Source organism: Boeremia exigua (assembly GCF_020726555.1).
Source record: "Boeremia exigua strain MPI-SDFR-AT-0100 chromosome Unknown C7974scaffold_4, whole genome shotgun sequence".
Lineage (NCBI taxonomy): Eukaryota > Fungi > Ascomycota > Dothideomycetes > Pleosporales > Didymellaceae > Boeremia > Boeremia exigua.
In genome coordinates this window covers 2153106-2168369 of record NW_025763521.1, presented here as the reverse complement: position 1 = coordinate 2168369, position 15264 = coordinate 2153106, and the positions used below count along the sequence as shown (strand labels likewise).

Sequence of the window (15264 nt, the reverse complement as noted above, 5' to 3'; positions counted from 1 at the left end):
CGCGAAGCGCCCAAGGTGCATCGTCGGCGCAAAGTTACCGCCGAACGCTGCAAGACCTTTCGCTTTTGTACATAACGTTGAAATCGCTTGCTATGAAAAGATCTCTCTGTATCCGCAGTTGTGGATTGGCAGGCATAAGCAGCGGCTCAAAGTCTTGGAAGCCTCCCAATATGGCGAAAGTGCTGCTGCAGTACTTTGCCGTATACCCGTTGAACCCATTTCGAATATGGACCTCTCAACACTAACAACACAGACATGAGCACTGTGTATCTGAATTTGTTAGCGAGAAGCATAGCTATACAAAATGGATAGCATCTTGACAACTCATCTGCGCAGCTTCAAGCTACAGCTTCACTGGTGGTCAGGTTTCCAGTCCAACATCCTTGACGCAAATAACAAAACGTTCAAGGACCTCAAGGACAGGTATATACAAGACGGAAAAGTTCGATTAGGTTCACGGCGAACATCTACCATGCTCGCGCGTGGTAAATGCTGCGTGCTTATGTAGTGACGACGATCCAATTGTAGGGATGACGAATGCGGAACTCCGCGCATCGCCAGCACCAGCAGTAACTCTCAGAAATCAGCTGTCGTTCGACAGCATCGGTTTCTTGGGCACGTTCCGGTTCCATTGTCACATTTGTCTGGTTAATACAGGTTCTACCTGAGAGTATCTTACCTAAGCTTTGCCACAGCTTCTCCGTTGCGTCGCGTCCAGTTGTTTCAGCAGTGCCAAGCCGTTGCTTCCAGCTCGACCAGGCTACAGACGGCAAGCAGCCAGCTGTCAAATAAGCACACATCCAACCCATCCTTCACCATCCACAGTCTTTATCGCCTCTATGCATCATGCGGTATAACACAGGCCTGCTGCTGCCGGCGCTATTGGCACTCGTGCCCTCTATCGCGGCCAAGAAGGACACGCCGCTCGTCGAGACCACTCCATTCAAGAACGAGCTTGTGAACATCCTCTACTTCGACGATTCTACGGTCGCATTACTGCAGGAGCTCGAGAGTGGGAGGATATGGAGATCAGAAGATGCTGGAAAGGGTTGGAAGCAGGAGAAAGAACTGAACGGAGCTGGTATCCTCAAGAATCCGTACGACAATAAGGTTGCCACAGTTCTGGGCGAGACGAATCACTGGATCACCTTCGACCAGGGAGAGACTTGGAAGTCCTTTAAAACCGAGCTGCCTCCTTCGCCAGACACACCTCTGAGCTGGCATGCGACAGATAACAAGAAGATCTTGGTCAACGAGATCGAGAACTGCTTCACTGCGCCATGTCTCGGACGTACATTTTATACCACCGATGGCTTCAAGTCAGAACCCAAGGTTCTTATCGAAGACCGCCGCATGTGCCAATGGGCAAAGGGCTCCGAGAGGTTCCTTTTGGACAGCGATAAACACGATGACCGCGTCTTGTGTATCACAAGAGGCAAATACTCGGACAGAACGAAGGATTTCAGGTTGCTGCACTCCGATAAGTAAGCTGCAGCCTGATCTTTCGTGGCAAAATATACGCTAACATCCACAGCTACTTCAAAGATTTCGACGAGCCAGTTATGTCCTCTGGGCGCACTGTGCAAGGCATGGCGAACATGGCAGCTGTGAAAGGCTACATCGTTGCTGCTGCGAAGGCTGATCACTCGAGCGAACTCACTCTCTATGTCACCACCGATACCGATACCTGGCATCATGCTGAATTTGGCGATCACAAAGTCGAACAAGACGCATACACGATCCTCGAGTCGACGAACTACAGTATCCAGGTCGATGTCATGACATCGAAGTACACTGCGATGGGCTCACTATATACGAGCAATTCGAACGGTACATACTTCACAAAGAACGTCGAGCATATGAACCGTAATGAGCGAGGCTATGTAGACTTCGAGAAGATCGCCAACATACAGGGTGTGGTAATGGTTAATGTTGTGGACAACTGGGAAGATTATGAGAAGAAGGGTTCCACTAAGAAATTGAAGTCGAGGATCAGCTTTGACGACGGCAGGACCTTTGAGAAACTGCGGATCAAGGACAAAGACAAGGAGCTTCACCTTCACTCTGTCACAAACCTCCACAACAGTGGGCGCGTTTTCTCCAGCCTAGCCCCTGGTATGGTTATGGGTGTAGGCAACACTGGAGATCAGCTGGGCAAATACACCGACGGCGATTTGTATGTCTCAGACGATGCCGGTCTAACCTGGGAACTCGCTCTCGAAGAAGCTCACAAGTACGAATTTGGTGACCAAGGGTCAATTCTGGTAGCAGTTTTCGACGAAGGCGACACTGATAAGGTCATGTATTCCCTCAAGCATGGGCGCAAAGATACTTGGAAAGAGATCGACATCGGCTACAAATTCCGCGCCCGCGAGCTAACTACTCTGCCTGATTCAACAAGCCAGAAGTTCATGCTCTACGCGTCTAGTAAAAAGGATGGCGGCGGTCGTGAACATGTCATTATCCACCTCGACTTTTCCGAACTTCACGAACGGAAGTGTGAAGACAAGGATTTTGAAGAGTGGTCAGTTCGCAAGGAGGATGATGGCAAGCCAAGTTGCGTCATGGGCCATAAGCAACTATTCAAGAGGCGCAAATGGGACGCCGACTGCTTCGTATCTGAGCCATTCAAGGACCCCACACCACGCTTCGAGGCCTGCGAGTGCGACGCCGGCAGAGACTATGAATGCGATGTCAACTTCACACCAAGTGGCGAGGGCAAGGACAAGAAATGCGAGCCTTCCGACCAGGTCAGACTACCAAAGGGTGCTTGCGCAGGAGATGCCAAGACGTACAAGGGTAGTTCAGGATGGAGAAAGATTCCAGGCAATCAGTGCAAAGGCGAGACCGAGCTCGATAAAGAGATTGAAAGGCCGTGCGGCGATGCCGAGAGACCTCCACCGAAGAACGACAAGATCACCAGTGAGATCACCAAGTTCAAGGGTAGCAACTTCATGGAGCACTACTATCTTGAGCGTGACACTCAGAATAGGGACGATCGCGATAATGCCAGGGATCGTGACGAGACCATCGTCCTACTGACCTCGGAACGCGAGGCTTACATCACCCACGATCACGGCAAGAAGTGGAAGAAGGCCGTCGATGAGGAAATCGTACGAATCTACCCCCATACCTACGAGAACAACTACGTCTACTTCTTGACGGCTTCGAAAAAGGTGTTCTATTCGGAAGACCGCGGCCTAAAGGATAGTATTCACAGTTTTGAGGCTCCTGTCATGCCGAACACGCAGATGCTTCAAATCTTACAATTTCACCCGAATCAGAAGGGCTGGCTCATCTGGCTCGGTGGTGAACATTGTGAGAAGCTGGGCGACAAAGACTGCCACACTGTTTCATACGTCTCGCAGAAGAACGGTGTTTCTGGAAGCTGGGAGGCCATGCTTCCTTACGTGAAGAAATGCGCCTTTGTCTGGCGTGAGGCCGGACGCGACGTCAAAGAAGAGCAAGTCTTTTGTGAACAGTACACCAAAGAGGAGATGGGCGCTCCCATCGAACTCGTCTCGAGTGATGACTGGTTCAAGAAGAAAGATGTCAAGTTCGAATCGGTCGTTGAATTTGCAACAATGTCTGAATTCATCATCATCGCGACCAAGGGCAAGGATGGCAAGACTTTGGAACTGTCGACCAGTCTGGATGCCAACCACTTCGCCGAAGCCAAATTCCCTCCCAAATTCAACGTCGACCACCAGACAGCCTACACTGTGCTTGACAGTTCCACTCACTCCATCTTTCTCCATGTCACTGTCAATCCTCGTCCAGACCAAGAATACGGTTCGATCATTAAAAGTAACAGCAATGGCACATCCTACGTCATGAGCTTGAACGGCGTCAACCGCAACACTGAGGGCTACGTCGATTTTGAGAAGATGCAGGGTCTGGAAGGTGTTGCTCTCGCCAACGTAGTTACAAACATCAACGAGGTCAACAATGGCGCCAAGAAGAAGAAGCAGACGCGCATCACTCACAACGACGGCTCCGAATGGACGCCTCTCGAGGCCCCAGGGAAAGATTCAGAGGGCAACAGCTTCTCCTGCGATGTGTCAAACTCTGAGAAGTGTGGGTTGCACATTCACGGATATACGGAACGCTCAGACCCCCGCGAGACGTACTCTTCTCCTACAGCTGTTGGTCTCATGCTCGGTGTGGGCAATGTTGGTCCAGAGCTGGGCACTCTTGGCGAGGCCAGCACATTCATGACCACTGATGCTGGTATCACATGGAAAGAGATTAAGAAGGGCGCCTACGCTTGGGAATTTGGTGATCAGGGTTCAGTCATCGTCATTGTACGCCGTGGCGAAGACACAGATCATCTGTACTACTCACTCGACAGCGGCGAAAAGTGGAACCTGTACAAGTTCGCAGAACACGCAGTCCGAGTGGATGCCATCACCACAGTCCCTAGCGACACGTCACTCAATTTTTTGTTATGGGGCAAGGATGGCAAGGAACTGGTTGCCATCAATGTCGATTTCTCTGGATTGGAAGAATTTACCAAGAAGTGTAACCTCGATGAGAAGAACCCCGCTAATGGCGACTACGATCTCTGGGTGCCCCAACATCCCCTGCAGGACGACCAGCAGTGCTTGTTTGGTCACGTAGCAGAGTATCATCGTAAGAAGCGCGACGCCAAATGCAGGAACGGTGAGCGCATTGATCATATGCACGAGATTCAACGCAATTGCACCTGCACACGCCGCGACTTCGAATGCGCCTACAATTACGAGCGCCAGCCTGGAGGCGAATGCAAGCTCATCCCTGGCCTCACTCTTGAAGACCCTAAGGCTGTTTGTAAAAAGGGCGCGCGAGAGTACTGGGATAACAGCCCCTACCGCAAGATTCCACTCTCAACTTGCGATGGCGGTCAGGAGTTTGACCATGTAGGCACCGTGTATCCTTGTCCTGGCTTCGAAGAGGAGTTTGAGAAGAAGCACGGTATTGGCGGGTTTGCCCTTTTCCTTGCGATCGTTCTGCCGTTCGCAGCAGCTGGTGGCATTGGGTACTACGTCTGGAGAAATTGGAGCGGAATGGGCAAGTTTGGCGCTATCCGTCTGGGTGACTCTGGAAGTGGGTTCGACTCAGATGCGCCCTGGATCAAGTATCCGGTCGCTGCTGTCAGTGGGCTCGTGGCTATCATCGCTGCTATCCCCATGCTTGTTGGCAGTCTGTGGAGAATGGTATCTGGTGGCAGGGGTGGTGGTGGCTATGGGGGTCGGACCTACACGAGCAGAAGCTCTTTCGCAAGAGGCAGAGGCGACTACGCCGTCGTTGATCCGGACGAAGGCGAGCTCTTGGGCGACGAGAGCGACGAGGAAGTTTAGGTTGTCATGTCAGTATGATTAGCATTCAGTTGATAGTAGTTAGGAGGATTCAAGATCGGCGTAGGCTCAGATGATGATGAAGTCGGGTTGGAACGTTAGTGTGTACATTTTCCCTGTAACATTTCAATCTGTGGCATCGTTGAACGCTCCCTCCCTCCCCTGAACCGCCGCGGACAGCTGACAAGGTCAACCATCACGGAAGTTCGGTTCTTCTGCAACAACGATGGGGTGAACCGGTCGTCTATTCGCAGCCGACACACACCGCTTTTGCTTCAATGATCGGAAAATAATCTATGGTGGGCCATCGACGGAGGAACACTGCCTTTCTCGTTAAGCGATGCGGCGCAAGCAAATTGGTTGCATGATCCAGGCCAGGGTTGTCAATCTAAGCTGCCTGGCATTGATGAGGCGCAGCTCAGGCCATTGAAGGCGTTAAAACAACGTCGATTTGGTTTCGAGGACATGTTTGCGAGGCATGAGAGGTGTTTACGACACATTCATGCCGTGCTACGCGACGGCTGCTGGTTGGCAGCTGTCAACATGCTGGGAGACGTGTTTGTCATGCAAGAGAGCTTAGCTCGGAGATTGATGTCAGTGTCAAACACGACCGACGCTGAAAGACGTTATCGATTTTTCGACAGTTCCGTGGGATCCGTTCCCCAGGTGGAGGCGTTCATGATGCACAAGCAGCTGAGAGGGCATTGTCACAGCGGCACTGTAAGTCATGCTCACGACATCAAGTCCGAGCAGCGAGACGGGACTCATCTTGTTGTTGTCCTTAATCAGCGATGAAACGTCCGCTTACACGTGTATGGCTCCCAGGTGGTCCAGAATGCATGAAGTTGCATGGGCTTGACGGCTTACCAGCACGGAAATGGGTGTGCACGGCACTCGGGCAGCGGGAACGAATCGAATCGAGGTCGAAGGCCGGTTATGTGCCACAGGTTGCGGGTGGCTCAGGCACAACAGCGGTCGTTGGACGCCACGGCTTGGGTTTCTCTGGCGCATGAATCGTCGAGGCGCCAGGGACCCCTTGGCCGTGCGTTGCTAAGCGGCGAGCCCGCGGTGTTGAGTGCGGGTTTATGCAAGCCCACGAGCTGCGGAGAGCGGCCGATGGCGCTTGCTGAGTTGGGTTGCGTCGCAAGCTCTCGTGTTTCATGTTGATTCAGCCAATCAACGCGTTGACCCTGAGGCTTGCAGCAACGCGGTGCCGTTTGTAGCGAGCGTCTGCTGAAATTTGTGTACGTTCGTGTACGTCCATACGAAGCGCCGTCGCCAGCGCCATGGGCGCGAGCACTGTTCTACGCGACTAGGGTGAAGATCGATACAGCTTTCGCAAGGTGTTCGTCTTCGTACAATCTCCCAAGGCCCCAATCGTGCCCTCGGGCCCGGTTCTCATGCTCACATCGACTCCACCAGTGCCACCGCTGTTCCCGCTTGAGAGACTGAAGCAGGCCAGTCGTCTTGGCCCGCGAATAGCGCTCGTGAATTGGGTATAGTCGTCGCGGGAGCTAGCCGACTGCCAAGCTGTTTCAAATGCAGACGAGTCTTCGCTGAGCTTGGTGCTCGTAGCCCAGAAACTTGTGACGAGTACATGAGCGGAGCCCCAAGCTGCTCCTACCCTCCAGTCTTGGTTCTTCTTTCCTCCACAGCTCTCTTTCTTTAAAGCACTCGCCTTCATTCTTTAGGTGTGCTTGCCTTATAGTAGTTCCCGTTCTTTTGACAGCTACTCTCAGTCCCTTCACTTCGTTTCTCGTCTTGAGACTCTTTCTCCAGCCGCATCCTTATTCACCCAATACTGTGCTGTGCACGTCTTGGCTCAAACGCGTAGCTCCTCATACCCGTTCCGCTTGACGAGTTCTCTACTAGCCTTCGCAGCTCGCGCGTCGTAAGTACTCATGTTTCAATTGTCTAAGGCTGCCACTTCACCGTGATTACCCCACACTGTTGTACGAGGCCACCAGGTGTCTCAACTCCGTCTGGCTTACGCATCACCAAATCTCCGCTGCCTTCTACGAGTGCCTTCGCGCCTGGGCGGGGTGCTTGCCTGTTTCAATGCAAGCTATTGTCGTTCGCTGTTAGGTCTCACAAAACAAACACTGACATGAAGTAGCGTTCTTTATTACATACCTCCCTCTCTCACCAGAACGGCTACACACACTCTCTCTCCTCTTTCAACGGATCAGGATCCAGTTTATAATTCACAATGAGGACCAACTTTGCTGTCGCTGGTCTTTTGGCCCTTGCCTCATCACTCCTCGCTGCTGCTGCTCCCCAAGATGGCTACATCGGCAATACGACAATCCAGTATATGGAACATGGTGACGATGCGAAAGAGCTCCTTATCATGTTTCAAAAAGACGAAGTCCCCAACTGGAAACAGAACCTCGAAGACGCTCAGATGCGTATCAAGGAAACCGATGTCATTGCTGAGTTCAACAACACGGTCTTTGCGGGTCTCGTCATCAGAGCCGGAAACCATTGTATCGATGCTTTCAACGCCATGAATGAGGTCGCGTTTGTCGAGGAGAAGACAGTTATCAAGTCATTTGTTGAGACTAAGGCCGGTGCCCCCTGGGGCCTGCAGCGCATCTCCAACGCAGCTGGTGCATCCGGATCACCTCAGAGCCAAGACTTTACCTACAGCTTCGATAATTCGGCTCTAGGCGCTGGTGTCGATATCTACGTCATCGATACTGGTGTACGAACCACCCACGCTGTTTTCACTGGCCGTGCTACACAAGGCTTCACTGCTACCGGATCTGAAGTTGATGGTGATGGTCACGGTACTCATGTTGCTGGTACCGCTGGTGGCGCGAAGTTCGGTGTTGCTCAGGGTGCCAATATCATTGCCGTCAAGGTTCTCGGTGACGATGGTTCTGGCTCATCCACCGACACCATTGCTGGCATGGATTGGGTTATCAACAACCACAACAAACGCAAGACTCAGCCCGGTTTTGTCGGTTCCATTATGAGCATGTCTTGGGGTCTTCAGGGCACTGCCAGATCCGTCAACGAAGTCATTACTGGCGCCAGCGAGGCTGGCATTCACGTTTCGGTTGCCGCTGGTAACGACGGCGTTGATGCTTGCGGCTCCACCCCAGCTCAGCTCGGCGGAAGCAACTCCAATGTTGTCACCGTGGGTTCTGTGAACATCAACAACCAAGTCTCCACCTTCTCCAACCTCGGAAAATGCGTCGACATCTACGCCCCAGGCGAAGAAATTCTCAGCTCTTGGAGCACTGGCGACAATATCATCAACTTCCTCTCCGGCACTTCTATGGCCTGCCCTCACACCACTGGCGTTATGGCAACACTTATGGCTCAAGACAAGAGTCTGGGACAAGACCCGGCTGCTCTGAAGAAGAAGCTCCTTGCAGTTGCTCGCTCCAACGACATCACTGGCAATATTGGTGGTAGTGCTAACCTCATGCTCAGCAACGGTGTTGACGGTGGTATTGTCAAGCGCCTCGTTAACAACTACGTTGTTCCTGAGCGCACCGGTAGCCCCGCTGCGCAGGCAATGCAGAAGGCCAAGCAAGCCAGAGAGCTGGAGAGATGGGTGGTCGTCTCTGACGACTCTCCTCTTAGATTCTAGAGCTTCACGTTTCTGCGGCGTTTGACATGATACCCTTTGTCGTTGAGCTTCACAAAAAGTCTGCTTAGAACGTTTTATACGTCGAGACATTCATGGCCGATCTCAGGACTATAGAACCTAATAATTTCAGCATGGCGCGGTTTTCAATCTATGCATAAGTTTTCTTCTTTGTCATCATGTGGTGGGAGCCTAAGGTTCGTAGTCGAGGCCAACTGCACAGGAGGCGAGCAGTCAGTGAATGAAAAGCCTGCCTCGGACATCTTGCTGAAGTATGTGCTGATCGAAGACTCCATTGTATACTAGTAACCGTACAAAACTACAAATCAATACTTCGGCATTTGGAAATTAGACATGTTGCGGTCCGCGTGTCGCTAGAATCGTGATTACCTAGTGGGTTCTATCCGCACGTGCTTCGCCACAGACTCACCTGCGGCTTTGGGTACGAGCATGCGGTGGCGCAAGGCCGATTCGCTATTTTTCTTCCGACACACGGTCGACGTCAAGATACGACAGTCAGCTTTTGTCCATAGCTCGACCACTTGTTCATAGCTAGTCTCTCCGACCTCACGTTTCTTCTCACATTACACAACGGCATATGCTTTGCTACGTTGCTCTGTATCAAATTTTAGTCGTAACATAGAGACTTGGCGATGATTTGTTAGAATGAGAGGTGGCAAGAGGTTTACATGAGCTATATCTATCTAGCTCAGAAGCGGATGCTGATAGACAGAAGAAGTACTTATTTGTCGTTACTGTAGCGAACTACGGACCTGCATTATGCAGGCTATCGCTTAACTACGGGAGTTCATATATTTGGATAACCATTGTACTTGCACTTGGCCGACCTACACAGACATTGTCCACCCCGAAAGAAGTCCGTTCCATAGTCGATAGTGACTTGCTCACCTGCGGCGATGCGTTTAGTTGCTCTAAGCACAAGCACCCTCTCCTCCCCTACTCTCTCCTCGGAGATGTTCGCGTTGTTCTCACAGCTGTGATTGCAAAACCGTACGTAGTTTCCGCAGCGCTCAGCATCGATATATGCAATCGATGCACCCGTCTTCTCGAACTCCGGGCCAATGAAGACCTCATGGCAGTATTCTGTGTTACTGGTACGGGAAGGAATGAGTTCGCCGAGATACGCACCCAGAATGTTGCCCTTCTTCCAGTTGCATTTCGAGAACAAACCATGCCCCATATGAGGAAGCGTCTGGAATTCGAAGCGCTCTTCCCAGCTGGCAGCACCTGTGAGCCACTCCTTGACGGTATGATTGCAGTTCTCTTCTACGCAGAAGATGCCATCAGGTAAATCCGTTTGCTGCCAGCAAAACTTACCTAAACACTCATGGAAAGCCTGCTCGCCATTTGTCTTGCGAAACTGCTTAGCTTCTCGAGACTCGCTGTCATCATGGAGCAACATGCGAGTATTCATCAACTGCGACGCGCATGTTGGCGGCCAAATACCGTGGTAGTTTCGTGGCCGTGGTGTGTTCTGCCATTTTGCAGCATCAAAGCGCAGAGCCTTGATGTTCTTCGGGGGGTAAACGTACACTGTAGACTCCTCATCCGCTTGGTTAGTAATAGGATCTCTACTTCCGTCCGCTGTGTAAAAATACTTATCCTGAGCGGTTGGCTCTGACGGACACGCACCGTAGTCGTACGGCTTGACTCGTGGCGACGAAGAGCGTCCTGAGCGGCGTAACATTGCTGCCATTATGCCCTGTGTACGGTGGTTCTGCTTTGTGTCCTTAAGGTCCATGCGTGATTATTAATACACGCTGGAGGTACACTGTTGAGAGAAATCCTCTCCTGTAAATACACAATGCGGTGCAGTGGAGTTGAACTCAGTCAGTGCAGATCAGATAACGTTGTACGTCAAGTCAATGAATCACACTCATTGTGTCAAAACCATCAGCAGGGAATTCTTTTGGACCATGACGAAAGTGAAGCAAGTTTCGAGTCCGAATGTGCCGGGTCTGGTGTAATTGGTGATAATGCACTCGAAACCAAGTGATGAAGGCATGAGCACATTTGACTTACATTAGTGCAGACCTTCTCGTGTAAATGGCTGGACTTGTGTGCAAAAACTCAGGAGGCAGCAACCGCTAAAAAACCGAGGCGACCATCCTACTTGTTTGTGGGTATCGTCTATTGTTATACTTCTCGCCCAGATCATCTTCTCCTAGCAGCCATACTTTCAACATTGTTCGCATGCGCGAGCAAGTACTTGCAACATGTCAGTGTGTACTTACACGCCTTTGTCCAGCTCTCTTCTTTGTTCAGCGCTAGTTTAATGCTCTGATCATGGATACGATCTTTGCGTATCTCGTACGGCATCTTAACGCCGGGTCCGCCCATACCCACACGCAAGCTACTTCCAGCATCAACACCTTGATTCTCTACAAATTCGCCAAGCTGCCGCAAGCATTCAAGAAAAGCTACCATGGCGGTGTCGAATTTACGGTGCAAGAAACCGAAATTGATAGGGAAGTCACCCGATGAATACAGCTCGAGACGCTGCTTTTGGATGTTGGGCGAACTAGCTGTGGACGCTCGCGTATCGGCTACAGAAGTACCATTCTTGATTTCATGCTTCAAGATAGTGGAAGTTGAGCCCATGGGAGAAAGCTCATAGTTTTGAAATTTGTAGCCTAGACGCTCAGCGAGTGTGGCGAGAAGGAGGCACGTTTGGCCCCATGCAGCATTGATCTCAGGCCAGTCGACGTATGGATGTGGCAGGCGACCAAGACGGAGACCGTTTATAGTGGCAAAGTGGTTGTCGTGCGTTATGTTGAACGTGTCGTTGTAGACGCTTCTTCGTTGAAGTTGATTCAAGATCTGTGTGTCATGAGCATGCCGTGCCGTGAGAGCATCGCGCTCGTTTTGAAACTCTGTCAAGGTGGAGTTGAAGGCGTTCCGGTCTCTCCAAAAGTCCTCCTCCTCCTGGTCGAGTTGGCGAGCCTCAGCTTCAAGCGCGGCCAACTGTGCATCTAAGTCTACTTTCTCCTCTTCAAGCTTCTCTAGGTTGGCGATGGCAGCGGCCTCGGCCTTCTTAGCGGCCTTTAGGGCTGCGTCAGCGGCCTTGACCTCCTCAGCGCTGGGTACATCTGTGTTGGCGCGGCGGAGGTAGTCCACGTATGCGTCGCGTTCCCGAGTCGCTACTCCAAGCCGCTTTTGTAGGCCGTCCACCAGAAGCTCTGTACATTCAACGCATATTGGGTGATCGATGTCTGAGCGCGCAGATAGTATCTCAAACATCCGCTGTGTAGTTTCCAGACCATCTGCAAGGCTAGTTCCTCCAACTGCCCCTGAACCCGCAGTACTACTCGATTGCCTCGACGCTTCGACTGTGGTGAGCTGTGTTTGCGTCCCTTCAGCTGGTGACTGCTGATCTAGGCTGCGTACTGGTGCGGGTAGGTGCTCAGGCGAGTCCATCATCGATTCCGACATGTGCACGTTGACGAACGACATGGCAGGATTCTGACCACCATGCTGGAATCTCGAAGACGGTACATTGCGCTTGAATGTGGGGTTCCTTGCGGACTGTATTGCGGTTTCGTAGGTTTGGTGTCTGGAGGATGGATATGTCGGCCGCGACTGGCGTGGAGGATTGTTCTTCTGGTTCTGCTGCTGAGCTGTGATAGTTGAGTCTTCCGGATGTCAGTAGAGAGTATTAAACAGAAGTTCAGCTGCCTTTACCGGTTAGGAGCTTGAAGGCTGCAGGGTTGAGCTGGTCGACGGAGGCATCGACATCGAGAGGTGTTCGGCATTTCTGGCAATAGAGGCCATAACTCTTCTGGTCATTCGACATGATGTTATTGTCTAGCTGTCTGCATGTCAAGTCTCGGTGATGTTTGTACAGGGAGAGAGAAGCTCGATGCTCGGAGCAGCATGCCGTTGGATGTGCATCATCTGCTCCATGCAGGCGGCCACTAGCTCCCGTTGCCCCACTTCAACGCGAGGGGAAGGCGCGTCGCAGCCCTTCTGTTGCGCGTTTGGCTCGAGCTTCCTGCACACACAGTCTCCGCCAAGGATTCGCGACAACCGCTTTCCGAGACAACAACATCGACCCGGCGCACCCACCAGGCCCCAGGGGCATCCGTTCGCTCGGTCACCGCATTCAACATGATTGAGACGCCGGCAAAGCGGTTGCGCATTCTCCGATCGATCGAAGTGGACGAGACGAATCCCGATTACATAGAAGCGAAACAGAAACAACAACAGAAGTTCAAAGGCAGACTTGAGAGGATGTTCGAAAAATATGAGAACATGCACGAATCGATGACCGACGAGGTCGACTTGAATACAGGCAAGATTGTGGTGGACAGGGGACATATCAGGAGAATGCAACGACAGCTGACGCGGAATAGACCAACGATGGTCGACAGCTTTTTGGGTGCTGCAATTGAAGATGACACAGCTTCAGAGGACGAAGATGGTCAAGGCGAATCGGAGGATGAGTTGGCACCTACTCAAACGCGAAAGAGGAAGAGGGACAGCGTGGAGGACAGCGAGACAGCGCAGACTCCAGCGCAACAAAACATGAATCTCGTTGCCACACCGCAAGCTGTACCGACAGCATTTATACAGAGAAATTCGTCCCACATCCCCAATACGCCGAACCCAGCAGCAAACCTACTAGAAAGCATACAATTCCCACAGACACCACTCGGACAGCAGGCGCAAGCAGCATTCGTTGCCAGCTTGAACCAGACGATTGTACAAGCCGTGCAACAAGTCGTCGCGCCGTTGTTCACCATTCTCCAGAACACACCAAACGGACAAGCCGTCCAACCTCAATTACCTGCCACATCTCTCCCACTACCATCAACAGATGGTGTGAAACCAGCAGCGGATCCAAAATGGTACTTTCCGCCTATCTTAGCTATAAAAAAAACGCCACAAACCGAACATCCGAGATCTTCCCCGCCCGTAGTAACGGAAGCACCACTTGCGTCTACCAATGAAGATCATGTTAGCTTGCCTCCAGGCACCCGTCGAAGAAGCCCAAAGGTCCATATACGAATGCGCTCTGGTCCAATGAGGAGGGACCAAATTTCCCAAACACTTGAGACAACCGTTGAAAGGCCACATAGCTCACACTCGCTACCAGCACTGCGAAGCGATATTGACGTTCCCCTTGATGCTCATCTTGTCGATAAAACGTCTGCTCGTAAAGCCAAAACAGTTCGATTGACTCGCAAATATCATTTCACAGAAGAGGACGATGCATATATTCGCGAGAGAAGGGTGCTACACAACATGTCTTTCAAGGATATCAAAGCCAGCAAAACCAAATGGTCGGATTGGCCTACCACAGCATTGTCCAACCGGTGGAGAACCCGACTGAAAGACGAGAGCCATCAGAACCAGACCAAGTCAAAGACAAGATCCGTTGCACAGAATCCCCTACCGACATCCGAAGAACACGAAGAACATTATTTCTCTAGCATGGAGATCCCAGAAACCTCTTCAGCCGAGCATCGTCTACCAACACCAAACTCTCTGGAACAGGAAAGCCACTCATCCGAACGAATTGTGCTCCCGTCGTCTTCTCATTTTGATGATGACGAACTCGAGCTCCTCTCGTTAGCAGGCGCCGACATCAGCGACAGTCCCTCTGCACACTTCTTCGACGACGAAGGGAACATGTACCCAGCACCCGACGAACCACTTCCTTCGATCGAAGGCGCTGATTTCCGCAACGAAGACGAACTACAGCTCGAAATGCTCAAGACCGAAGACTCGCCCACTCCAGAGCCACCTCAATGCAAGACTTTGCCCAGTACAATACCAGAGACTCAGGAGTCGGGAGTTGTCGTATCATCAACGAGTCAGAATCGTATGGTGATAGAAAAGCCGAAAACCAGGCCGGAAGCCACTTACCGCGCGTCCTCCAAGTCCTCCGATGACCTCGACCTCATCGGTACAAGCGACGAACCAGCCACCCCTCACATACGCATCAAGCGTGAATCTTTGACGCCTCAGGCTACCAAGTTTCTCTGCAGTTCGCCTGTGTTCAAGACACCAAGACCTGCCCCGCAATCTTCAGGCTTGCTCGCAAAGTCGACAGGCAAGTTGAACAGGAGAGCTTTTCTCAACGATGTGAAGCAGGGGTGGACCAAGAGCAAGGGCAAGACATCTAGTTCACAGAAAAGGAGGAGCTTAAATCTGGCACCAACAATAGTGGGGACAAGGCGTGTGGGCGTCAAGGCTAGCGATAGCGAAGATGAACTGGCTGTATGATGAGTGTTGTGAATGATATCCCTAGTTGCTATTCCATTGCGCCTTGGTGGCTTTTGAAGATTGAGATATCTCGTTTCCATG

At 51.6% G+C, this 15264-nt stretch overlaps 6 protein-coding genes across 6 annotated transcripts; 3 read left to right on the top strand and 3 right to left on the bottom strand.

Moving 5' to 3' along the window:
- Positions 1-380: 380 nt before the first annotated feature.
- Positions 381-919, bottom strand: C7974DRAFT_156121 (uncharacterized protein). Its single transcript, XM_046135875.1, has one exon. The coding sequence runs from the start codon at positions 807-809 to the stop codon at positions 501-503; it is 309 nt and encodes a 102-aa protein (XP_045999425.1). The 5' UTR covers positions 810-919; the 3' UTR covers positions 381-500.
- Positions 541-5483, top strand: C7974DRAFT_333156 (vacuolar protein sorting/targeting protein 10). Its single transcript, XM_046139128.1, has 2 exons — positions 541-1484; positions 1535-5483. The coding sequence occupies exons 1-2, from the start codon at positions 847-849 to the stop codon at positions 5337-5339; spliced, it is 4443 nt and encodes a 1480-aa protein (XP_045999424.1). The 5' UTR covers positions 541-846; the 3' UTR covers positions 5340-5483.
- A 1687-nt stretch (positions 5484-7170) lies between these two features.
- C7974DRAFT_156101 (peptidase S8/S53 domain-containing protein) lies at positions 7171-9282 on the top strand. Its single transcript, XM_046135874.1, has 2 exons — positions 7171-7227; positions 7453-9282. Exon 2 carries the CDS (start codon positions 7546-7548, stop codon positions 8935-8937), a length of 1392 nt encoding a protein of 463 aa, XP_045999423.1. The 5' UTR covers positions 7171-7227; positions 7453-7545; the 3' UTR covers positions 8938-9282.
- Positions 9283-9721: 439 nt separating this feature from the next.
- On the bottom strand, positions 9722-10944 carry C7974DRAFT_451488 (uncharacterized protein; the record flags this gene model as incomplete). Its single annotated transcript, XM_046145786.1, has 2 exons — positions 9787-10944; positions 9722-9732 (listed from the first exon to the last, which is right to left on the bottom strand). The coding sequence occupies exons 1-2, from the start codon at positions 10694-10696 to the stop codon at positions 9722-9724; spliced, it is 921 nt and encodes a 306-aa protein (XP_045999422.1). The 5' UTR covers positions 10697-10944.
- Positions 10906-12814, bottom strand: C7974DRAFT_391050 (autophagy protein Apg6-domain-containing protein). Its single transcript, XM_046141536.1, has 2 exons — positions 12637-12814; positions 10906-12587 (listed from the first exon to the last, which is right to left on the bottom strand). Exons 1-2 carry the CDS (start codon positions 12746-12748, stop codon positions 11110-11112), a joined length of 1590 nt encoding a protein of 529 aa, XP_045999421.1. The 5' UTR covers positions 12749-12814; the 3' UTR covers positions 10906-11109.
- A 137-nt stretch (positions 12815-12951) lies between these two features.
- C7974DRAFT_156084 (uncharacterized protein) lies at positions 12952-15263 on the top strand. Its single transcript, XM_046135872.1, has one exon. The coding sequence runs from the start codon at positions 13063-13065 to the stop codon at positions 15181-15183; it is 2121 nt and encodes a 706-aa protein (XP_045999420.1). The 5' UTR covers positions 12952-13062; the 3' UTR covers positions 15184-15263.
- Position 15264: the final 1 nt, after the last annotated feature.